Consider the following 24027-nt stretch of genomic DNA (forward strand, 5'->3'; position numbering starts at 1 on the left):
GTGTAGTAAACCACTGCTTTTAATGTTCGTGCTATTGCAAGGGGAGAGTCAGCAAACCTGAATGACAAAACCCTAACAAGATTACAGGAAAAGTCAGTAACCACTAAAACACTGCCTGTGGTATAAGACTGAAGGGAGAAAACATTTGCATCTTCATCTGCACTCAGCTGCCGACTTGAATTTTAATTATTATAAGCACTTAAAAGACTTGTTTTTTCTGACGGTTTGGCTAGGTCTGGGTAAGTAAAAAAGCTGCACAGCAACAACTTAAGCTTCCTAACAGAAGAAACATGGCAATTCTTTAGCATATGAATGATAATAAAAATATAAAAGTTCTTATATTCTCTACTTGAATGCATTGATTTTCAATATAAATCACAGGTTTAAAAAACAACAGTAAAGAGGAATGTTCCGACAAACATAATGAGTTATCAGCTTACCATCAACAAGGGAAGGAATAGATCGCTCGTTGTCTGAATTTGAGAAAAGGATCAACTCCTTGTTAATGAAGTCATTGTAAGTCAAATGTTTTGTTGCTGTACCATATAAAAATTGCTGAAAAAGACCCACATACATTATTCATTCAAGATAAAAAAATACATTACATTCAAATCTCACCCATCAGATTTATTACTGTTATGTAGGACTCACCTCAGGAAGGCCATGTAACCGACGCTGTCGCCTGTCCTCCATGAAGTTTGTTAACCACTCTTTTCGGTCATCTATCTTCTTCTTACTGAAGGCCTGGAAAGTTTCCAAGTATTCCAAATTATTGGCATATATAAGTTTGTGTAAATTTATGTTACTGTATGTAAATGTATGTTAAGTGTACTGCACTATCTGATCAAGTATTCAGTAATATTTATTTGGACAAGATAATCCATAGAACTGATGTTTACGTTTAAGCAGCAGTACAAGCACATGATCTGTCAGACACTGTTGCACAAGGTTTTTTGAACTGGCAGCTATCTCACTGATTGTAATTTAAATTTATATTACTTTCCCAAAATCTGTACACATTCAGACAAGTCTTATCCTTCTTATTCCTCTTCACACCGGAGTTGTCCTTTGATATACAAGTTTAAAGATATTGGGATCTTTCCCCAAATAATTTTAAGGTTGGGTTCAACTCTTAGAATGAACTATAACCAGCTGTCATCAAAAATTAACTGAAGGTATTAGAAAAAAATAAACCCCTCTTCTTGTCCTCTCCATGCCCTGTTTGCTCTGTTAGCCACAGAGTGCCAATAATTTGTAGCTGTTCCTGAGTGGTTGGCCCTAGTCCTCTTAAGAAAATTGTTAACTTGACAAAATTGACTCTTCATGAAAAGACTAAGCCAGAATTTAGGCCAGCTGACTGAGGGCCTTAGCCTTCCTGATGACAAGGTGTCACTTTAAAGCAACCACTTCTCACTACAAGAAGACACAGGAATGTTCTAAACAACTTTGTCCTGTTACAGAAACAGAGTTCCCCTCCAGGGAATTTCTTCTCCAGAGGACTAAGACTGTGAGAAGAATACATAAAAACCGAATATGTGGTTTAAGCAACATTTAAACTACTTTGGGAATGTTCTGTGAGTTGAAGTACTGCCTTTGTTTCTCAGGCAATAACACGAATATGTGGTTTAAGCAACTTTTAAACTACTTTGGGAAAGTTCTGTGAGTTGTTGAAGTACTGCCTTTGTTTCTCAGGCAATAACATATAAAGACTCCATCATGTCCTGATTTCAACCACTCTCCTGCATAAGACAAGAGTCATCAGTGCTATCTTTTTCAAAGGACTCTAACTGGAGCAACCAAAAGAGTTCAATGAGTAGTTTCATTTCCTTGGAGACCATGGTATTACATAATAAATACTAAACCTTAGTAACTTATTCTTTGAGAAAGCAACTAAGTGATATCACCCTGGTTTGCATCAGATTGACTGCCTTTGTGAACAAAGCCTGACAATTCACAACGTCAGACATCTAAAAGCTTAAGATTAGGCTTTTGTAAAAACATGACTAAACTCTTCCAGTTTTCTTCTGGCTCCTTTCAGTGTATCTATACTTTTTCTAGACCACCGAAGTGACAAAAGACCAAGAGCTGGATCAGCATAAAAATTATTTTAATAGAATAAAACCAGAATTAATAAAAGGTTTGAATAAAATTTTTTCTCAATTATTTAAATAAAAAGGTTTTTTTCTTTCTCCACTTAAAACTGCTATTCTGAGCCTTCATTTACTAGCAAAAGAGTTCTTAGAATGCTGAAGAATTTGCTATATGAAATAATTTTTGTTTTCCTAGATTACAGCTATCATCAGGCCTGGGTAAGGCCTATAATCTTACAGCACCTATGCCCAGAGGTAAATTTGGGGCTGGGACTATAGCTGTCAGCAGAGAAAATGTGGGTAGGAGTGTAAGTGAAGCTTCTGTTAACAGCTTCAGTACTAGTCAGCAGTTCACAACAGTGAAGATCAGCCCTGACAGATTATATGGCCTCAGATATCAGCCTGTATATGGCGGTCTATTTGCAGAAATAAAGCTCAAAATTTTAATCAGGGAGTTCAGGGTCTCTCCACCAATTGGTTTAATATATATGCAAACATACAGACTCCTTTTCTACCCAGATGAGCACACTTCTCTGGGATGGGGAACCATGGATTATATTTAAGTGCATCGTGGGCAGAAGTAAAATGAGCGGTACAAATAATTTCTGACGCATCTGGCTGTTTTTCTTCAACAGAACAGATACCTACTATACCTTTCTGTTTTACCATTTTACTAGCTTCAGAGTATAAGGAAGAAGTTGTTATATAAGAAAAAAATTGTTTTGTCTAAGAGGGATATTTTTGCATTTTTATTTTTTCTCTGCTACCCCTTTTTCTATCTAGTGTCACCTATAATTGAAACAGAGAATTAAAGAGATAAAAGGTGGAGCATTTCTTGAGGAAAACCAGCTTTGTTCCAGACAGTCCATCCTTGGTCCTTCCACAAGCTCTCTTTGAAACACAAGTAACAAGAAACACATTTCCTGCACACAACTACATAAAAGATTTCAAATTCAAGTATGTAGAACAGATGTGTGAATAAATAAATTATCTGATCTTATTTGCTCAGAAACAAAACTCAGATCCCTAAGTAGATGCAAAATGTCATTTGTTTGGGCTCTGTTGCCTTACTCAGAATACTCTTTTGCATGTTCTGTCTTTAAAAGCAAGTTCTAACATAACATTTCTTGATATCCATCCACACCACAGAAAATTGATCAAAGCTACTAAGCAGAAGATAGAGCTGATTTTGTAGAGTGGATAAAGTTTTTATTCCAAAATTAAAATATTTTCTAAAAGCTTTTTTCTCTCCCCAAACTATTATTTTCAGTTTCTCCAAAAAAAAAGCCACAACCCTGTTGGGACTTCCTCACATGCCATTTCAGTAAACAATGGAAACTAAAACTTATCATACAGAAGCACTTTTATAGGTTCTTACCAGTGTAATGGCAGCATCATCTTCAGGACCAGCATATCGAAATAAGATCCGATGTCTTTCCATGTCAGCAAAATATTCTTTTGCTTCTTTAGCAGTGCTGGTACCCAAACCTGTACAATAAAAAGAAATAGTTACTCCATATTCAGAATTTAAGTTTTATTATTTTACCCCTTTTATTGCACTGGGAATATTATAAAATCATTACAGAAGATACTGTCATGAAAACAGATACAAATAAAGCTTCATAGAACCCATTTATGAGGTTCAGTTATTTGTTTTTAAACAAACCTTTGTAGTATTTTATCTTCCATGCTTTATGATTCTCCATATGTTTCTTCCACTCATCAAATTCAGGAATACTATAGAAGGAAAGTTCTTGCTTATTCTTGCTTGCCTTTAAAAAACAAAAAAAACTAATCAACTTCTCCGTTGCACTGTAAGAAATAAATAAAATCTCATTAATAGAACCCATACCTTTACAATAGGAGTGATAAATTCCTCAAGAAAACCATGTTTCAACAGCGATGGCCAATTGTGATGAATAAAATTGATCAACAAGCCTTTTATGTGAGATCCATCCTGATCCTAAATCAGAACATGAAAACATGAGGCAATCTTATAAAATGTCAGTTCCCCCAAAACCACCAAAAAACCCACTGACTGGCCTGGATACATTAAAACCATGTCTGTTGACAGAATACATAGAAGGGAACAGTTAGTTTTAATTTGGATTCCAAACTGGACCTGGGTATAAAATAGCCAGCTGTGAGTGGCACTACCCCTGAGCTAATAAGCAGCTCTTCCAAGCCAAGCACACAGTTGCAGCTCAAAGGTTTCTTTGCCTGTGGCATGTTTTCTCTGAGAGCTAGACAGCTCTCCCAGACACCATGGAGCTGAATCTGTGTGGAAGAAAGCCAAGCCTGGCCCACAGTTCTCCTTGGTATTAAGATGCTTAATAGTTCAACTTCTCTGGGAAAAAATAAGAAAGCTTCATGAATATCCAAAGCATAGGATTCCTAGACTTCTAAAATCTGAACAACAGACACACTCTTCATGACATTACCCAAAAATAATTGCCTATACTCTGCCTCTCCCAGACTTTCTAGCATTACTATCTCATCTACTGTTCCCTTTTGACCTTACTTTCAACGCATTTTTGAGTTACCAAAGCATTCTTGTTTATACATGTTTTTATTATTACTTTGGTGTCTCTGCTACTGTTCAAAGTTCAGTTGTTTATCTGGAGTAACCAAAACAACATATAGATAAATTATTCCAATAAAGAAACCTCATACATTAGGGATTCCCTTTGAATACATCCGTATTGTCATAACACAGGGGCAGGTTATAATGAACAAAAATGTAACCTACCAAGAAGCTCTGTATATTAAAACCTGTGAATTTCAGACTAACCTGATCTGTCATGATCATAATTTTTCCATATCTCAAACTTTTCAGAGATTCTGGATCTTCATAGCTTTTCTTGTATTGTAGCCCAACTATTTTGATGATGTTGTTGATTTCTGCATTTTCCATAATCTGTATAAAGAAAAGTTACCTTTGCAGTCAGTGTAAAAAGCAGAAATTCAGAAATATCCCGATCTGGTTTAGGTGGGCTTTATAGCTACTTTTTTCAACGCACCCCTACCTCAACTTCGTAACTTTTTTATCCCCAGCCCCCTTGCAGTGGCCTTCACACTTGTAAATATTTCTTCTATACATGCAAATTCTCAAGACTGCACCACTCCCTTTCTCCTTTACAGCCAGACTTTGGGTCCAGAAGGCAGGGATAAAAGTGCATGAAACAAGAAGTCATCTCACAAAGCTCCCTTCTCTTTCCACTATTTCTATGGGCATATGCAACACAACTCTTATTATAGGCAAAGTATGGAGGGCAGCAGAAGTAGTATGATGGGGTAACACTGCCACTACTGCCTCACAGTGGAAGTCAATGAAATCACATGGCAATGGAGAGAATATGAAATTTTAGGTTTTTTAAGTCTTCATGTAAAATGTTAATACGAGTCACAGCAGAATTTCCTTGTACTTGTGAAGAAATTAACTTTATCATCCCAGTACTGTAATACTACACTTAACATTTCCAAGCTTATTCCAGACTTTAAAGCAGCTGGTACTTTATGAAATCCCAGCCACAAAATTTTCATGAAAAAAGAAAAATTAAAATTTGAAGATGTAACCCTAGAAATCAAAAATAAACAGGAGATATCCATTTGTCAGCTAAAAAGGGATGACAAGACTACTTACCTGTTTGTGAGAAGCTTCTCGAACATTGAGAATTTTACCCCTGAGTGGGAATACTCCATATCTGTCTCTACCAATAACACCTAAGCCAGAGACAGCTAAAGATTTGGCAGAGTCACCTTCTGTTAATATTAATGTGCAGTCCAGGGAATGTTTGCCACCTGCAATTCAGGAAGATGTAGAAGCAAGGTAAAAAAACAGAAAGCGTAACTTTTAAATTCAAATAATAGAAATACAATTGAATCAGTCACGAATATTCTTCCTATTCTACATCAGATAATTTAAATAGGCTGAATTTCTATTTTTAGAGATGGCCCTCCACACCACTGAAACTACACAACAAGAATGAGTATCCTTGCCCTTAGCAATACACTATGGATTGCTATTGACAAGGAGCAAAACAGACAAAATGGGATGCAATGGTGGCACATCTTATGTAATGGTCTCCACGTGTCTGCATAAAAAAGAAAAAAAAAAGACAGATTGCTTCTGTACCTTTACCATTTTATTTTTCTAGCTGCAAGTTTCTTACACACATACATTATGCATGTCTGAGTTATACACAGGAGTTGTTTTCCATTCTGCATATCCCCTTTCCTCCCAGTATATTTTCAAAAGTAATTCATTAAATTACGTTTTTAGGAGTTTCTTTTTTTATTGTCCATCAGCTAAAGCCAAGCAACCATAAGAAAAACTTGACAGAAAAGCTCAAAAGATCAGAACATTTGCACTTACACATTCTCAGAAGTTTCTCAAACAGAAGAAACAAATCTTTACTAACAGCGTATTTTGATTCTACAAGACATACTGCAGTTCGGTGCCTGTGTGTCCAGTGTGCTCAAAACTGGTATGAGATGTATACTTTGTTTATTGCAATTCCAATAGTTGAATAGATGTTCTAAATAATAAGCAGGCTCAGAAAAGGAACCCACCCTTTTTTCTAAGGGTGAAAATGCTCATTGAGCAGTTCTGCTATTTTATCAAGGCCAAGCGATAGGAAAGACTGCAAAAAAACTTGAAGATGTTTAAGTCTCACCTACTGTTAATAAGATAGTTTTGAATATATTGGCATTTAAAATAGGTACTTTGATTTGCCTTTACCTGGTAGGTAAAAACAATTCTGCACTTCCTATTACACAGAACTTACATTCAACATCTTTGCTCTTCTGAATCAGATGTATGGCTTAATATAATCTAAATTAGGCAGCTATTCATGCTGTATCAAAAGGTGTCAATAGCTACCATGCTATCAGTAAGGTGGAATTCAAACACCAAGAAAAATACTAGTCTGCTGTTTTAGAATATATGAGAACAAATTTTTTTTTTCGTAAATGAACAGCAGAAAATCATCCAGGTGCACTTTCCTCTTGAATGGATGCAATCATTAGCAATTTATTTCAGGGAAATGCAATGTGCCAGGTATTTTCCTGAACACAGCTCTAAAGAACTCGAAGACAAAACACACATAACCTCTGTGTGACATGTATGAATGTCCTGAAGCAATCTCCCTGAAACTATACCTTCATGCGTCACTTAAACCTTTTCTCCAGCTTATGGGGAGGTCTGAAATTCTTTTGAAAAGACTATTTATAACTCTGTAACTCTTCACGATGTGCTTAGTCATGTGTACATTCATAGCTAACTTTCATATAGCAAAGAGTTGAATTTTTTGGACCTAGAAGTGATCATTACCTCTCACACACAGAAAGAGCACATACAGTCCTTACTTCACCTGACCCTGAGAAGCACACAATTTTCTAGGCAAGAAGAATACCAGGAACATGCATCTGACTAAGAAATACAAATTCCACAAGCAAAACAGCAGTTAAAGGAACGTGATTATCCACTTTTGAGGCAAAATATGACATCCGAATAACTGGAAAAGTACTAAAATACTGAAGAACACTCAATAAAAAAAAATTAATAACCTGAGCCCAAGGAATCAAAAAGAAAGGGACGAAAACTAAACAGAACTCATCATCTCATCAAGCCATCTTTGACTTGAACAACGGAGCTCAAAAAAAAAAAAAACCAACAACCTTTTCACCAGTCTTACAGGCTTTTACCTACTTAACCCACCCATCTACTTCATTGCAATTTCTCTGTCTTTGCTTAATGTAAGAATGTATAAAAAAATCAACATTAACAGAAACCAGCAACATTTCAAGCTCTTTAATCATATATGTCCCTCAAATAATTCAAGGACAACTCCCATCCTATTGCTAATGGCACAACCATTGCCAGCTGATCCTGATTCCTACCTGTGCTAGGAAGCAAGCCAGTAGGGATTGTCAGTTTGCCCTATATCCCCAGACAGGAACCTAATGGCATTTAAAATCTCATGAAAAAAAGCCTCTTGAACCACTCCATCAGGTCTGCACACTTCGTGATCTACTTCCTACAGCTTGTGACCCTATAAAGATTCTGATCTTTTCATATTAGAAAGGTCAAGAAGACTAGTCCCCACCAAAATAGAATATTGGTAACACTATTCAGCTGGAAAACACAATTAGAAAATATGTGCTCTTTCAATATGGAACTTGACTGCCACTTTTATTCAGTGTTATTAACTCTCTACCCCAGAGAGGACAGTGTTCCTAATATCAAACTCACCACCATGCTTTAATTCCAGCTCTAGAAAGTTTAGAAAACTAGAAAGATTTTAATTAAAAAATATACATAAGGAAGAGAAATAAAGTCAGGTTTAAAATTATGATGTCTGTGAAAAATCTATGAAACTTTAATGACATTAAAAACAAGTGCTCTTACCAGCATCATTAGCATCATCCAGTTTTGGAATGCCCTTGATTTTACTGTGTTTCACCGATGAACATTTTTTGTTCAGCTGAGTTTGTGCCTTAAATTTGACCCAATTCAAAATACTCTCTATGATACCACAGTTAGAGGCCTATAAGCAACAGATCAGAATTGTGGATGAGAAAAGTAAAGCTTCACACAGCAGATTCTTATCTTTCAACATTAAGTCACTGATCTAGCACTGTTTCTCAAAACCCTCTAAATTTTAAAAACTGCAACATATAAAAGGTCAAGGAATTAACACATACCTTACTGTCTAGCATTTTACACACACAAAACCAAAACACAACACTCACACAGCTTCTTTTCCACCCCATGTATAACTGGTGGAAGGAGGAAAGGAGGAATGAGACCTAGTAAGAAGTTGTCTTATGTTGTATGGTTGATGTGTTGACACATTTTAGGTACTAAACACCTGCTTCCTGAACTTTGACAGCAAGAATTTAACCTTATGGGATTATTTATGACCATTTAAGGTTTCTTTGGAAATAACTGAAAACGGCTGAAAGACAACTGAAAGCATTTAAGAATAAGGCTCTATATCTACCATTTGAGAAACTGACAACATTTTAAGAAACATATCTGCAGCAAAAATAACATGTAGCATATTTTCCAAACTAAAACTACTTCAGGTTTGGTTTCACATCAAAAGAAAATACAGGTGGAGCAAAATACTGTGAGTTTTGGCTTTTCATTATCCCCCATAATACAGCACTCATTGGTTAGAGATTCTGCTGCACATTTAACACCTCCGGAAATCAATGCTCACTTCTGGGAATATAAGAAACATTGTAAATCAAAACTACTGATAGAAATACAACATATATAACAAAATCTGAAGAATGAACACAAGATGTGTTGTGCTATTTTTTCGTGTAAGTTCTATAAGAATGTCACCAGTAACCCAGAATTAGAAGAGTAAAACACTATACAATAAATTAAGGGTTGATGCCAAGAGTATTGGCAGTGGCACCATTCTCCTTACATATGGAGGTCCAGTTATGCTGCTGGCACTAAATAGAACTTAGTATAATGACTTCTGGCTAACAGAATTCTACTTTTCCTTCCTTGTATAAAAATGTAGTAGAGAAAAAACCTCTACCATGTATCTCTACTAATACATTCATTTAGAGTAGGAATTCTTAGCTTGTCTACAGCCAAAAGTTCCAAACTTGTTGCCTGACAATAATGACCACTTTGCATGCTACAGCCACAACTTTGCATTCACTTGGTTACTGGAAGAGTAAGTAAATGTGACATGTTCCCTCCCTCTCTTTTTATTTCAGTGAAAAAGAATAAGACTGATACCAAATAATAACATAGACAATACTCTCAACTTCAGAAAAAAATATTTTAACACAAAAAATCGCTCAAGGCCTATGTTTAGATTTTTCTTTACAAGGAGTCACATGGAGAGGACAAGGGGTAACGGATACAAGTTACTCCTGGGGAGATTCCAGTTGGACATAAGAGGAAAATTTTTCACAATGAGAACAGTCAACCATTGGAATAATCTCCCCAGGGATGTGGTTGACTCTGCTACACCATACACAATTTTAAGACTCAGCTGGACAGGGTGTGGGTCATCTTGTCTAGACTGTGCTCTTGCCTAGAAAGGTTGCACCAGATGATCCTTGAGGTCCCCTCCAACCTGGTATTCTATGATTCTATGCAATTCATTTCACCAATATAAATACCAGAATCTCCAACAAATGAGCTCATCAGGTGAAGCTCGCTTTTAAATCCAGGGCAACTGCCAAAACACAGTCATTACTTCCATTTTTAAGGCCAGGGAATGAACAGAAGTTCCTCCATCCCATTTTCATAGTATGCTAATGTCACTAGAGTACCATAACGCACTAATTAGTCTTCTGCTACACAACATACATACACTTGATCCAGTATGTCAATTCCTGCTTCACAGGAAAAAACAAGAAATATGCTTTACTTACTGCTTTAAAAAATTTCTCAGATAGCTGGCACTTGGACCCAAAACTTTTAGGCTGCAATGTCATGTTTTCCTTTGTCTGGGAATCAAATGATGGGTTTTCAATCAAGCAATTCACAAAAACCCATATATGATTCTTCACCTGTTGAAAACATAGAAACCAATTTACTCAACAAAACTACCACATTCATCTTTTCAATATTTTTCTATAAAGTTACTTGCCTGAAATGGTTTGACTGAAACTCCAGCTTTATTCTTCTTTTTCACCACTTCTATCAGTTTGCCCACAACTTGATCCACCACGTAATCGACATGCCTACCACCCTTAATGAGGGAAGAGAAAAACAAAACAAACTCATTGAATTTCCTAATAGCTTTTAGTCATACTAACAAAGTTCCTGTATTCAAATATGAAATTCCATGCACATTAAGTTGCAGCATAACAAAGGAAAATTTGTTTTATTCTCTTTCATGTCATTCAGTCTTCATACAAGTGAGGATGCTGGACGTTACATGGAACAGAAGAAGCGGGAGACCTTTCATTCACAGTACAGTGGTGGACTTCAAATGTAGCTGCTTACACCTTAGAAGTATGGCAGATCTGAAAATTACTCTGTAGCACTGGCATGATACCTGCAACACCACATGGCTGTCAAGAGGTATCTTTTTAACAGGCACGTAAATAACGTCGGACTAAAACCAGGACATGTTCGCTTAAATTAAAATTTCTCCATTTGGTTCATAAAAAAATGTTCAAGAGCTCACCCTCAGATATACAGCTCCCATTCCTATTCCTTCCCAAAAGTATCTCACCTTTTCTTAGCTATATTTACAGAACTCTCTGAATAAACACTATTAGCATTGCTAGCCTTGGGCTTATGTGAGGACAAACGGAGAGCAAACTGCAAATAGCCAACCACAAGATCCAGAAAACTCTAAAAGAATAAAGCAAGACAACCTTAAGAAGACGAGCAGTTCTCCTTAAAACTCACCAGAAGCTAAACTTGCTCCAAATTCATATCTGATGTAGCAACAAGAGATATATAACAGAGCGCGCTGTTAAACATAAGCAGGCAAAGAGATCCCTTAGGACACCACAGGGCAGTAATTTGTAGCTACATAACCATGTTGCCACCTGTCTCGTAGCAAACAAAAGCAGCCAGCTGGACTCCCTTACAGTTACTGCTCAAATACAGAAGGAAAAAAAAGGGCTTATAAAGCAACTTCTTGCATCGTCACAGTGAAGAGAAAAAAAAAAAAAAGAAGGAATATATAGGATGTTCTTCCTCTGTTGCACCCAAACAGCTGAAAGTGAAACATTCACAGTGCCTGTCACAATTCTTCCCTTCACCCTAGAAAAAAAGAGGGACTCTGAGTACTGGTTATCCTTGCTTAAGGCCTTTCCAACTAGATACTTCAAGTGAAGCCATTATTGCAAGAAAACTTCTAGTGAAGGCAATGTATTCACCTCCCAACTACAATCCCTAGCACAACAGACCCTGAGGAAAAAATACTTACCTGAGTACTTGAACTTTGGAAGTATTAAGTCAGACAGGTTGCCTTTTTAAAGCCATATATAACTCATGCTAACAATGCCTAACAATGACTACTGATTTACACGTGTAAAAGAAACCTAATAATTATGGGGTATATTCTACAATGCAGAAGTAACCTGAATCAGGACCACTAGTAAAGACTAGACTAGAATATTTCAGTTGGAAGGGACATACAGCCATCATCTAGTCCAACTGCCTGACCACATCAGGGCTGACCAAAAGTTAAAGCATGTTGTTAATGGCATTGTCCAAATGCCTCTTAAACACTGACAGGCCTGGAGCATTGACCACCTCCCTAGGAAGCCTGATCCAGCGTCTGACCACCCTCTCAGTAAAGAAATGCTTCCTAATGTCCAGTCTAAACCTCCCTTGGTGCAGCTTTGAACCATTCCCATGTGTCCTGGCACTGGATCCCAGGGAGAAGAGCTTAGCACCTCCCTCTCCACTTTCCCTCCTCAGGAAGCTGTGGAGAGCAATGGGGTCGCCCTTCAGCCTCCTTCTTTCCAAATCAGACAAACCCAGTGTCCTCAGCTGTTCCTCACAAGGACATGCATTCCAGCCCCTTCACCAGCTTTGTTGCTCTTCTCTGGATGCATTCAAGGACCTTCACATCCTTCTTAAATTGCGGGGCCCGGAACTGCACATAGTACTCAAGGCGAGGCTGCACCAATGCTGAATACAGCGGGATAATCACCTCCTTTGACTGCCTGGCTACGCTGTGTTTGATGCACCCCAGGATGCGGTTTGCCCTCTTGGCTGCCAGGGCACACTGCTGGCTCCTAATGAGCCAGTTGTTGACCAGCACCCCCAGATCCCGTTCCGCAGGGCTGCTCTCCAGACACTGCTCTCCCAATTTATACTTGTGCCCAGCATTACTCCATCCTAGGTGCAGAATTGGACATTTTGACTTGTTAAATTTCATCATGTTAATCATAGCCCAATGCTCCAATCTACCTAGATCCCTCTGCAAGGCATGTTGACCCTCAAGAGAGTCAACAGCACCTCCCAGTTTGGTATCATCAGCAAACTTGATAATGGTGCATTCAAATCCTCTCTCCAGATCATGGATATATTGAACAGGACTGGCCCTAGAATTGAACTCTGAGAGAACACACTAGAACAGCACAAACTTATATCACAGATAAACCATTCCAGATAAGGAAGAACAACTAGTATTTGAAGGTATGTATCCTGTAGTCTTTAATTCTACAGAATGATGACTACTGAAATTGCCTAAACCAATGGTGATAAGTGTGTTTAAATATTTAAAAGTCCAAGGTGATGCAATTTCCCTTACAGGTAAAACAGTAGGCTTTCTTCAGAAAGATGTCAAAAATATGAATGGTCCTAAAGCCCTGGATATCTGAAAGTTCTCTACATTTTTGATTATTCAAATGCCTCTTTTTAAATTTATAGACAAAAAGGTACAAATAATATTGTAAATTCTAGTGGCTGCTATAGAAAGTTCATAATGCTTAATAAAATCTATTATCTTTAAACAAAAAATGGATTGATGCAGGCATACCGTATACAATTAAAACACACCTGACTCAACACTCAATATTTTACACAGATCACCTTTGCTTAATACCATTTAGTGCCTTACAAAAATACAGACTAAACAATGGTTCCTGTTCAGACCAATTTGCATTAGGACAGACAAAATAACAAAAAGACCTCTATGGAGACATTTATCATCAGGTAACAAACAAAAACCCCTCTTTCTTTAAAGCTTTTTTAAAAACAGAACTGAGGAGGAAAAAATGTTTTCATGGGTATGAGGAAGTATAGGACAGATGGGAAATAAGAAATGGAAAACAACAAAACCAAGGAAAAACAGCAGCCAAAAGGGCAGAGGAAAAGAACCAGCAAGCAAAACCCAGAAGTTAGGATTCTACATTTTAAGGCAGAGTACGCATGTGAAAAGACCAAAGAAGATGTAAAGTCATTGAATTGACAGGAGATAGTAGCTGTGTTCTCAACCTCATGTAGAAAGTAGAGATGAAAAAAAAAAAAAAAACAGAGAGAGGAGGTAAAAAAATAGCTTAAGATGGTAAATGTTATTAGTCATAACCAAAACCAGTACTTGCACTTCAAAGAAACCATCTACGGTTTCTGGCAGTCTCTAGAGTCACCTACTAAACAGCAACACAGACTACTACTGTGTTTTAGAAGCACCATACATACAAGTATTTTTTCATGGCATTTCTTCTTAAAAAAAAACGAAACCAAACAAACCAACCCAAACCCCAAAACCCACCAAAATTAAAACACAACAGTTTTTATTCACATATGGATGACAGAGTTTCAGTATAGGAGAGTTCAAGTGAAAGTTGATACATCAACACCCTGCCACTTTAAAGAAAAATAAAACCATTTCCAAACTGTAAAGAAAAGCTACTACAAGAAAATATCAAATTACATGTTTAAAAAACATTCCACATTTGCATGGCAATTTTAAAGTGCATTACTTTTACTCATCACATTACTGAAAACTTATGCTTACAGGAATATCTCAGTATATTTTTGTATTTACAACTTTAGCAATTTTTTTAAAAAATTTTAGCACTTGAAATATTTTGCTAAAACTAACATCTGACACATCAAAAATTAGCTACTTACCAGTAATTCTTGTTCTTAGAAGTTATTAGTTACTATAACAATTCCCCATTCCTGTGTCCATTCTTAGTGTGAATGAGTGAGGGATGTTCAGAGCTCAAAGTTGGGAACCTTTCAACCATCTCACCAGTAGGTGGCACATTTACCCACTATAGAAGCATAACAGCCTATAACTGCCCCAACTGTCAGTACATTTTAATACAAGACAGAAAAAGAAAAATACCCTTTAAATCTAGAGGGCTGTCTATGATTATTATGACTACTGTATTATGAGAACTAAAACTGCATAACCTTCTTTTTGAAGAAGGTAACCATTATGACTGAATCCCAGTCTTGCAAACTTCAGGATGCAAAGACATCTAATGAAACAGTAACAACTAAAATCTTGAAAATGAAGCTTACGCTTTCTCCTATATACATTCTATTCATACTGTCATCAACAGCCAACAGCCTCAATTAATTCTGAGATAAGGTGTATTTAAATTCTATGGACAGATAAATGGTTCATATGGCAAACAAATTCAGAAGCTAATTATAAATTTGAAATTTTCAGTGAATTTGTTTTAAAAATAAAACCCTATTTTCTTTTGCATTTGTTTTCTATTATATTTATTTTATTAGAATAAACCTGAAAACGTCAAGCTCTGGAATGGTCCTGAATTTCTTGCTGAACTCCAGCAAATTTTAGCAGGTTGAGATGCTCCCTCCACCCTAGTCTACTATCTGACACTGCATCTGTATTAGCTGAGCATTTCTGATAAAATGATTAGTAGTATTACAGTTAGCAGTGCCACCATATTAAAAATATCATTAGATTCTTATGTTAATAACTGAAGTTTCCACTGTAATTTCTACAACAGCTACTATTTGAAACTGAGAACTTGAGAAGACCATGTTCAAGCAGTTCATACACAAGTCTCACCAAAAGGTTATCTGCAGAACTGTAATAGCTACAAACATTCTTTCAAATGCTGCCTCAGAGCCTGAAGTCAAATTCTGTGGTAGTCTACTGTTGGAAAATTGTGAGTAAATGGGGACCTGACCAAGGTAACAAATTTACAAGAACAAAACAAGGGAGTTGTGCCTCAACATACTGCCTGATCTACACACCCCTCAAAAAAAACCCCATCAACCTAAAAAAAACTTGTTTGGAATTTAAAGCAAGTTTAAAAAAGGTGGAAGGGAAGTTACGACTGGGTGAAATTTATCCAGAAACAGAAATGAAAAGCTTTCAGCAAACAGCGATAAATAACCAAAGAACAGCTGAAATGAGCTCCTCACCTGTTAGCAGATAAGGGGACAGGCAGTTGACGCAGTTAGTTACTAGCCATTATGTCTCATCAGTGGGTAGTTGCACATCAATTGCTGGTGAGGTGGTTCACCGGCCCCGAACATTCCACATCCAGTCACACACATAAGGCATGGATCGGGAGAGTGGGAAAAACTAGAAATTACAACACTTACCTTTGAAGAATACACAGTACTTTTTCTATGAATTTTCTTAAAGAATATATGATAACAATGTACTGCATGATGGGTGAAAAATTGATCCAAAAGAGTCAAATTCAAAATCTTTTGAGTAAGTGTATGCAATATATTTAACTTAGGAGTCAATAAGTATTCATTTTTTCAAATACATTTTCTTCACCTGATTATAAAACATTATTAAGTTTCTCTACATTGCCAGCTTCTTCATAAAGGTACTGCATACATTTTTAAGGTCATGTTGTTTTTCTTCTTTATGTTGCATAAAGAGGCCTGAATTAAAACTAAGTGTTAACCTTTCAACTACCAGACGCGTTTGTTATCCCTAGTTTTGAAAAGTATCAGATAAGCATTTAATTAAAATGCACACTTAGAAAGTAACTATTCTACAATGAAATAAACTATCCCTCTGGTTCAGCTACACTGAAAATGACACTGGAAGAAATTACGTAGTAAAAATTACATACTGCCAAAACACTGACCATACATCACCTACCACCAAGATTAACACTGATATTTCTGGGTACCTGCCTAGACTAGGGACCCCACTTAGTATAAGCACTGGTGCTTATGAACCACTTGTGCTACCATTAGAATTTTCTTCTATTTGACTCTCTTAGAAGAGATCTGAGCAAGGAGGGGGGTTTAAGTGTCTGATTACAAATGTTTATCTTTCTCATCTTTGGGGGAAGGCCATGGTTAAGATTCCCTAAAACCAAGCTCACCAATCACTAGAATTGCTTGACTGTTTTTAGATTGCCCATCTGGTGCAATCTGTGAAGAGTAGAAATGACAAAGACTTTCTTTCACCATGGTGGATCCCAGATCCCTAAACCTAGGCCACACCAAACTGGCATAAATGAGAGTTATGCTAATTGATTTCAGGCAATTGCCTTGGTGCCTGACCACCCCAGCAATTTGAGAAGTACAAAGAATATACTTTAGTATGCTGAGCATATTGCAGCTTCATCATAACTGAACATTTGCCATGAGATCATTTCACTACTACTATAGTTGCTAATAAGTACAGAGAACACCTAGATCCCCTTATATAAAAATACAAATAAAAGAAAATTAATCTCAACATTTCAGGCCAGTTTTATACATCATAAAGCAATAAATGGAAAGCCATTTTCCAAGAACACCAAAAACCATTTTTTGCCCTCCAAAATCTGCTACTGTTAGCTTTAAAGGGGTTTGTACATTTTTAAACTTAATTTCTAAAAAGGAAGGAATAAAGTAGTTCCATTCATTTTATATTTAATCGATACCATGTATGCTCACATAAGACATCAGTATCACTGATAATGATTGCTAGAGTTTTAAGAGCTACTGCATATTCAGAAATACAGCTATGAGTGTATTTTGATTGCATTCAATTGTTCTGCCAGATCCTCTCATGCAAAGGATTATCTCACCTGCTTATTTTTAGTAACCCAGATGTATCTTTTTATCAAATATCTGACTGGGCATAACCTTAGCACACATTTTTATCATTTACATTTTTTAGCGTTTAATATAACTACTCACCTTTGTGGTAGCTATACTATTTACAAAGCTGATTTGCTGAAACCCTTTCTCACTTAAAGTGAGGCACACGTCCCATCGTTCATTCACAACTTCATGAATAACTTTGAGCGCAACGCCAGTTTCATCCAGCTTGTCTTTTACATAAAGATCTACATAACTGCGAAATCCATTCACCTATGAGTAACACAGATAACAATTACTATTTTTTGTATAAAAAAACTCAGTACACTTAAAATATTTTAAATGAGGTTCTTACAGGCAATTTCTTCCCATTCAACATGACTTTGACTCCTTTGCATGACCCAGCCAAATCATATGCTCTTCTTGTCATGAGGGCCACAATATCCTTATCAAGTTTTTCCATTTTAAATTTAGATAGATCTGGCTGGAATGTAATGCATGTATAGTCATCACCGTCAAAATGCTTAATCTTGGGTTCAGAGGTCTTCATCATATTGTTCATCCAAGTCTTTGGAAACAAAACATTTTAGATGTTAGTTTACAATACATGTTATCCTCCTCCTTTGTTCCATTTCCCAGCTATGCTAGGATTGTGACAGCTACACAACAAAAAGCTCACAGACTTCTTTTGGAAGTTTCCTCTGGTAAAATACTACACATAAAATTAATTGCTTTACCAAGATTTGCACAAGCATTGGTGACAGCGGATTTGTGGTTTCCGTAAATATGCAGGTATCATTACATTGATGGACATGATTCTAATGCAAATAGAGCCCACCACAGAACTGTCTAAATTAGATACAAGTGAGCTAGCTAATCAGTCCTTACTGCCCACCAGTTTAATGCTTTCCATCTACTAACACTTCTATGAAGAAGCTTATTAGTCCCTGTGCAGAGACTCAGTCATCTCTGAAGTAGCATCTCAGTGGCTGTGCAGTGTACCAAAATGTGCTTCTTGACAAACCAATTTTCTCAGACTTGACTTGGGACTCTTGGTATGGTTCTCTGTTTAAGAACACGTGCAAATTTATAAGACCAAGCAGAACACCTATTCACAGCATATATCACAGTTCAGTTGTATTAAATTTTCACTTTTGAAAATATTGGAAAACATAGCACTGCCAAGGTCGTAAAGCATGTAATTTTCAAAAAGTACACTCAAACCAATATTAATCTGCTTTTTGGCAGTCAGCAGAAAATATTGCATTTTTAAAGAGACAGGCAAAACCACTGAAATATATTTTTTATGTAGTGACATGACAGCATAACCAGAAATGAATTACTTGTCCAGAAAAAAAAGAGAAGGAAGCCACCAACTTGGAAAGATTCCAAAGCCAAGGAACTTTGGTATCTAATACTCTAACAAAGTTCTCCAAACTTTTAGAAAGGTGCCCATCTCAAAGCTATATACAGTAGATCAGATTACATTTAATCCTTGGTCTGTGTGCTAACAATGAGCAATGGGTACAAATGGGGAAGGAGGAGGGTTTGCAGAGAAGTCCAGCTAGGCTAATGAAATTCATGACATAAACATTGAAAAAATCTTTTTCTTAACACTATAAAAAATCATCTAGATAATTGCACAGCTAAGTAGAAAGATTTTTTGACAAATTATATAACAGCAATTACAAGATGTTTCAATTAAATATATTCCTTTTCACATGCACATTAATATACTTCAGTTTTAACAGAAGAAATTTATTTTTCATTTTTAGTCACTTAACACTCCCAAGAAAAATATTACTTAACAAAAACCCCCAAACTCTACTACACAGAAGCACCAATTTTACTGACTGAACTACCTAGCCTGCAAACTCTACATATCCACTTGAACATTAAATGATTCATTTAATGAAATATTCATGAAATATAAAAAAGTGTTAAATTTTAAATTTATAATTACAGCAAAGGAAAGGAAAAAAGATGAGATCATTTCTGTACCTGCTTAAAGCTGTGTTTGTATTCCTTGCAAGCAGTTTCAACTGTAAACTTTGTACTAAATATGTTACAAAGTTTTGCACCATAGCCATTGCGTCCACCTGTAAAAACAACATACAGTAAGTTTTTTTTACAGCAAAACCATACTTATGATATTCAGAGAGTATGCCAATGCAGTAAAATGTTCCTATACAAGGAACATGTCAACAGCTATCAAAAGATGCCAGAGATGGAGCAATCTGCTGCAACTGCTTCTGCCTCAAAAATGAGCAATTTGCTCCTCTCCCCAAGGCCAGGATACTCCCATTGCTTCCCTTGAGTTGATCTACCAGTAACTTGCTGAAAGGCAAGTGACCTCAACACACTGATCAGCTGAAAACTAGGTCATGATCAGATCCAAATCACTCTGCAACCACACATCACAATATGGGCAAAATATATGGGGTAGGATAGAGCAGAATTAACTTTAATTCATGATCTAAATTGGAGTTACTTCACATTTAGGATAATAAATTATACCCTCATTTATTAAATTTACTTCTTCCCTTCATTTCAAGAGCATAGATGTTTAAATGCTTGCATACTTTAAAATATGAAAATGTGTTGTTTGTTACGAATAATGAGTACTGACATTAAAGAGGTAAATGTAAAGTTCTCTGTAAACATTGATATTGAAAAAGAAAAAGTAAGATTTTTTTTCTTAAAGTCATTTTACTTTAAGAGAGCTATAGTAATGGTGACTAAGTGATCATCTGTTATGAAACAGAATAGAAAAAGTGAGAAGAGAAAGTATACTGAAAAGCAAACGATGGCTTCATTGAATAAAACAAAGCATGTCTTGCCTGTAACTTTTTTCTCATCATCATCGTAGTTGCTGGAAGTTAGCAGTTGCCCAAAGATTAAAGCAGGCACGTATACTTTTTCTACTTTGTGTTCCACAACTGGTATACCCTTTCCATTATTCCATATGCTGATAATGTTTGATTCCCTACAAAATAGTGAACGCATTAAACCAATTAATGTAGTCTTGAAAACAGACTCCTGCATACATTTTACTTGTTTAAATAACAACACAAAATACAATAAAAGATCATACACTTACCATGTTTATTCACAGCTCTATCAATTTTAATTACAAAAAACACCATTACTGGGTGCTTATTAGATGCCTTAGAAGAAAGAGCATAATTGCCCATACATGACAATATTTTGTATCATAAAAATAACCCCCAAAAATCTGTTTGAAGAGCTTTCACTATCAACATGATCTGCAACAGAATCCTAAGTTTAGTGACAGAATTATACTTAAGTTAGAGAGGTAGCCTTTTAGGTTTCATTGAAGTCCACCCAGACACAGACAAGTTATCATCTGTTTAAAACTGTTATTTCCCAGTTATGATAAACATTGTAACTTATTTTACATCAACATCAGGCATCCTTAATACTTGTAGCTCTCATATAGGATTTTCATTTTGTACTATTAGAGATCTCCAAATCATGACAGATCAGGCAGATTTACACTACCATTTCCCTCCCACTCCATGATAAAAACAATTTGGTCTACAGAAACTGATATTGCAATGAAAACTTGGGAGAAAAAATATTTCTCAGTATATTTATCCTAAAGATTAGGTATGAAGATTAGGTCTCAAATATTTATTATTCAGATAAACATCACTGAAAAGGTACTACTAAAGGAACCTAATCAATATCTATTTAACTATGGTACTTCCATTAGGAAATAGCTCTTTAACTATGCAATTTTGAAAACCAGTGGTAATGACATATTTGATATCTGCAATTTCAGTGTGATACAGCTGACTAATTCAAACGTAACCTTATCCTAATGCTAAAGGAGTTAACGCAGATGTTCAAGAGGTGCAAAATTAAGTTACAAAACCTCAAGGTTGGTATTTATAAGTAACCTGGCTGGTTACAGTTATGTACTGCCAAGATTTCATCTAATCATGAATTTTATAAACTTCTGAGTTTAAGGTTCATTCAAATAAAACATTAATGAGTGATTTAGGAAAGCAAATTATTATAAATTCAGAATGGTAGTACTTACTGTTAACCACACTTAATTCACCTTTTGATCTTAAAATGAACAAAATGAGAAGTCTTCAGACAAATTGACTTGTGTATTCAATTTAGTTCTATCTTTAAGGTTTTTTGGGGGTTTTGTGGTTTTTTTAAAAAGTCATCAGAAGCAGTTAGGTTGACTAGATCTAAACATGGCAATTTCTACTTTCAGCATGTCCTACATGGAAACAATATTTACAGAGTAGAGGTCAAAAGATCCCTTTGATACTTTTGTATAACAAGTAGTCATTTGAAGTCCCTCACAGAGGCTGAAATCTTCTAAATAATAAAGGACTTGGTATGCTTGAAATCCTTCTCACTTGTAGCTTGATAGAAGCTAATAGAAATAATTCCAAAAATATTATTTTGCTTTTAAAAAAATCCGATTTCATTTAGTAAACAATTTCTACAAATCTGAACTACAATAGCACTGGCAGAGAAAGTAAATGAAAACATGCTTTTACTTACGGATCAATGGATATTTTAATACAAGTCATATTCTTGTCCCTCTGCTTATTGTCAGCAGCATTTACTATGAAACAAAGTAGCACAAATTAACACTTTCTAGGAGCAATAATTAATTACTTGATCTGTAGAGCTGCTTATATGCATATTCCACCACAAGTTACAATGGTCCAGGTATTTCTTAATCTGGTATCTTTGTGTATATTCTGTATCTTATTACTGAAGTCTATAAATATGACCAAGTATCTGCAAGAAGATATTTTTCAACCCTCTTATAATTATTGACTCTATTTCTAGCAGTTAGACTGTCTTAGAAATAAATATAGAAATTTATTTTGTGAGCCTGTTCTCATAACTGTTCTTGACATACTGAACACTCTTCTTTTGCTGCGCTTGTTTGGATATTTATTACACATATTACACTATGTATGTTAAAAACCCTCAGAAATTATATGCATCACCAGATCAGTTTACACATCCTTTTGCCGCTGAAACCCAATCCTGAAAAAGTCACATCCATTAAGGAGTGTTTTGATCACAGCAAAAGTTATCTCTAAAGAGCCTGTGAGAGTTATAACTAACAGTTGTAAGTTAGTTCCTAAACAGTTTACATAGTTTAGGATCGAATGAAGGATAACTGGAAGTTAACATTTGATCAGAGTTTAATTAAACTGCACTCCAATGTATATTAACTACAAACAACAGAAATCAGAAATGCGACTATGGCCATTAACCATGAAAACACATTACAATTATTTTCAGCATTTGTCTCATCATCCATGAAATAGATCAAAATAAAACCTCAAAACACCAAAGGACATGAAGATAAATCCATTAAAATAACTTATTATCTTAATAGATCATAAGGATCTCAATATAAGATCAGCTATTTCAAGGTGCTTTTGCTAAAATCATTACATGTGGTTTCATTAAAAAGTATGCACAGCTACCATGTCCAATTTTCATAATGTTATTACACTGACCCCTAGCTCTCAGACCGCACTCTGTGGAGCACTTATCAGTGCTACATAAAGAAGTAATAAGCCATACAGTACTATGATAATGATGTGATAACAATTTTCCTTTTGAATGGGACAAGATGGAAGTGACTCCCTCCTGTGAAAAGCCCACAAATTTCATCTATGAGGCAGCACTCAAAAAAGAAGCGACAAAAGTTTTTCATTCCCATATTTCTCAAATTAAGTAATGAGTAAAAACCAAAAAAAACCTGGCCAAGATACAGCCATGCTGTAAAGTGTAGTTTTAGAGGTATGGATAAGTGCTGAACCCCATAAAGGTCATGACAAAATTTCCATTGACCTCAATAGACCATAGTTTAGTTTACGATGTAATCTCGCCAATCCTTACAACATAACTTCATAAAAACTGATTAGCCCAAGAATTCATGTCAAGTAACCCAAAATATCAGTTCAGCAGACAGCACACTGTTCAGATGTTGCACATCTCTACTGTTGGTTAGTCTTCAGTGTGTGCCTGTCACCAAGAGAATATCATAAACGAGTAAGTCATAGTGACTCAGGGACTTATGACACAATTTTCTAAAAACCTTTTTTTTGTGCCTCAGTCACTATGCTTTTAAATGGCAGTATGATACTTGTTCATTTTAAAACTGAAGTCTAGAAATGATCCATTTAAGAATCACCATTACCACCACTATCATTCTGTACAGGAGAAGGTAGATTTAACGACTCATGAGATGATATAAGTTAACATTTAGACAACTTCCAGTTGTTTCCTTTCAGAAGAATAATCTTTCAAATGTTACTTAAAGCTGTGGCCCTGATCAACTTTGCAGATTAAAAATCTTGTAACAATATTGATCATAAATAATGAACTAGTTTAGACATTTAGTAATGAATATTTACACCTACAAGG

At 35.8% G+C, this 24027-nt stretch overlaps 1 protein-coding gene across 3 annotated transcripts in view; it reads right to left on the reverse strand.

Annotated features, from left to right (window-relative positions):
* Positions 1 to 24027, reverse strand: part of TOP2B (DNA topoisomerase II beta) — a 47615-nt gene that overhangs the window by 22444 nt on the left and 1144 nt on the right. For 2 of the 3 annotated variants that reach the window (XM_035890691.1, XM_035890690.1), the window contains exons 3-17: positions 22135 to 22198; positions 20427 to 20572; positions 19588 to 19685; positions 17942 to 18154; positions 17686 to 17859; positions 10718 to 10819; positions 10500 to 10637; positions 8500 to 8638; positions 5734 to 5891; positions 4882 to 5007; positions 3943 to 4053; positions 3757 to 3862; positions 3469 to 3578; positions 652 to 744; positions 441 to 555 (exon numbers count right to left, since the gene is read on the reverse strand). In XM_035890691.1, the coding sequence (XP_035746584.1) occupies positions 441 to 555; positions 652 to 744; positions 3469 to 3578; positions 3757 to 3862; positions 3943 to 4053; positions 4882 to 5007; positions 5734 to 5891; positions 8500 to 8638; positions 10500 to 10637; positions 10718 to 10819; positions 17686 to 17859; positions 17942 to 18154; positions 19588 to 19685; positions 20427 to 20572; positions 22135 to 22198 (1893 nt within the window). Of the gene's footprint in view, positions 1 to 440; positions 556 to 651; positions 745 to 3468; positions 3579 to 3756; positions 3863 to 3942; positions 4054 to 4881; positions 5008 to 5733; positions 5892 to 8499; positions 8639 to 10499; positions 10638 to 10717; positions 10820 to 17685; positions 17860 to 17941; positions 18155 to 19587; positions 19686 to 20426; positions 20573 to 22134; positions 22199 to 24027 lie in introns of those variants that run through there. The other variant, XM_035890692.1, reaches the window with a different exon arrangement.

This window comes from Egretta garzetta, unplaced genomic scaffold (assembly GCF_000687185.1).
Source record: "Egretta garzetta isolate BGI_Z169 unplaced genomic scaffold, ASM68718v1 scaffold313, whole genome shotgun sequence".
NCBI classification, from domain to species: domain Eukaryota; kingdom Metazoa; phylum Chordata; class Aves; order Pelecaniformes; family Ardeidae; genus Egretta; species Egretta garzetta.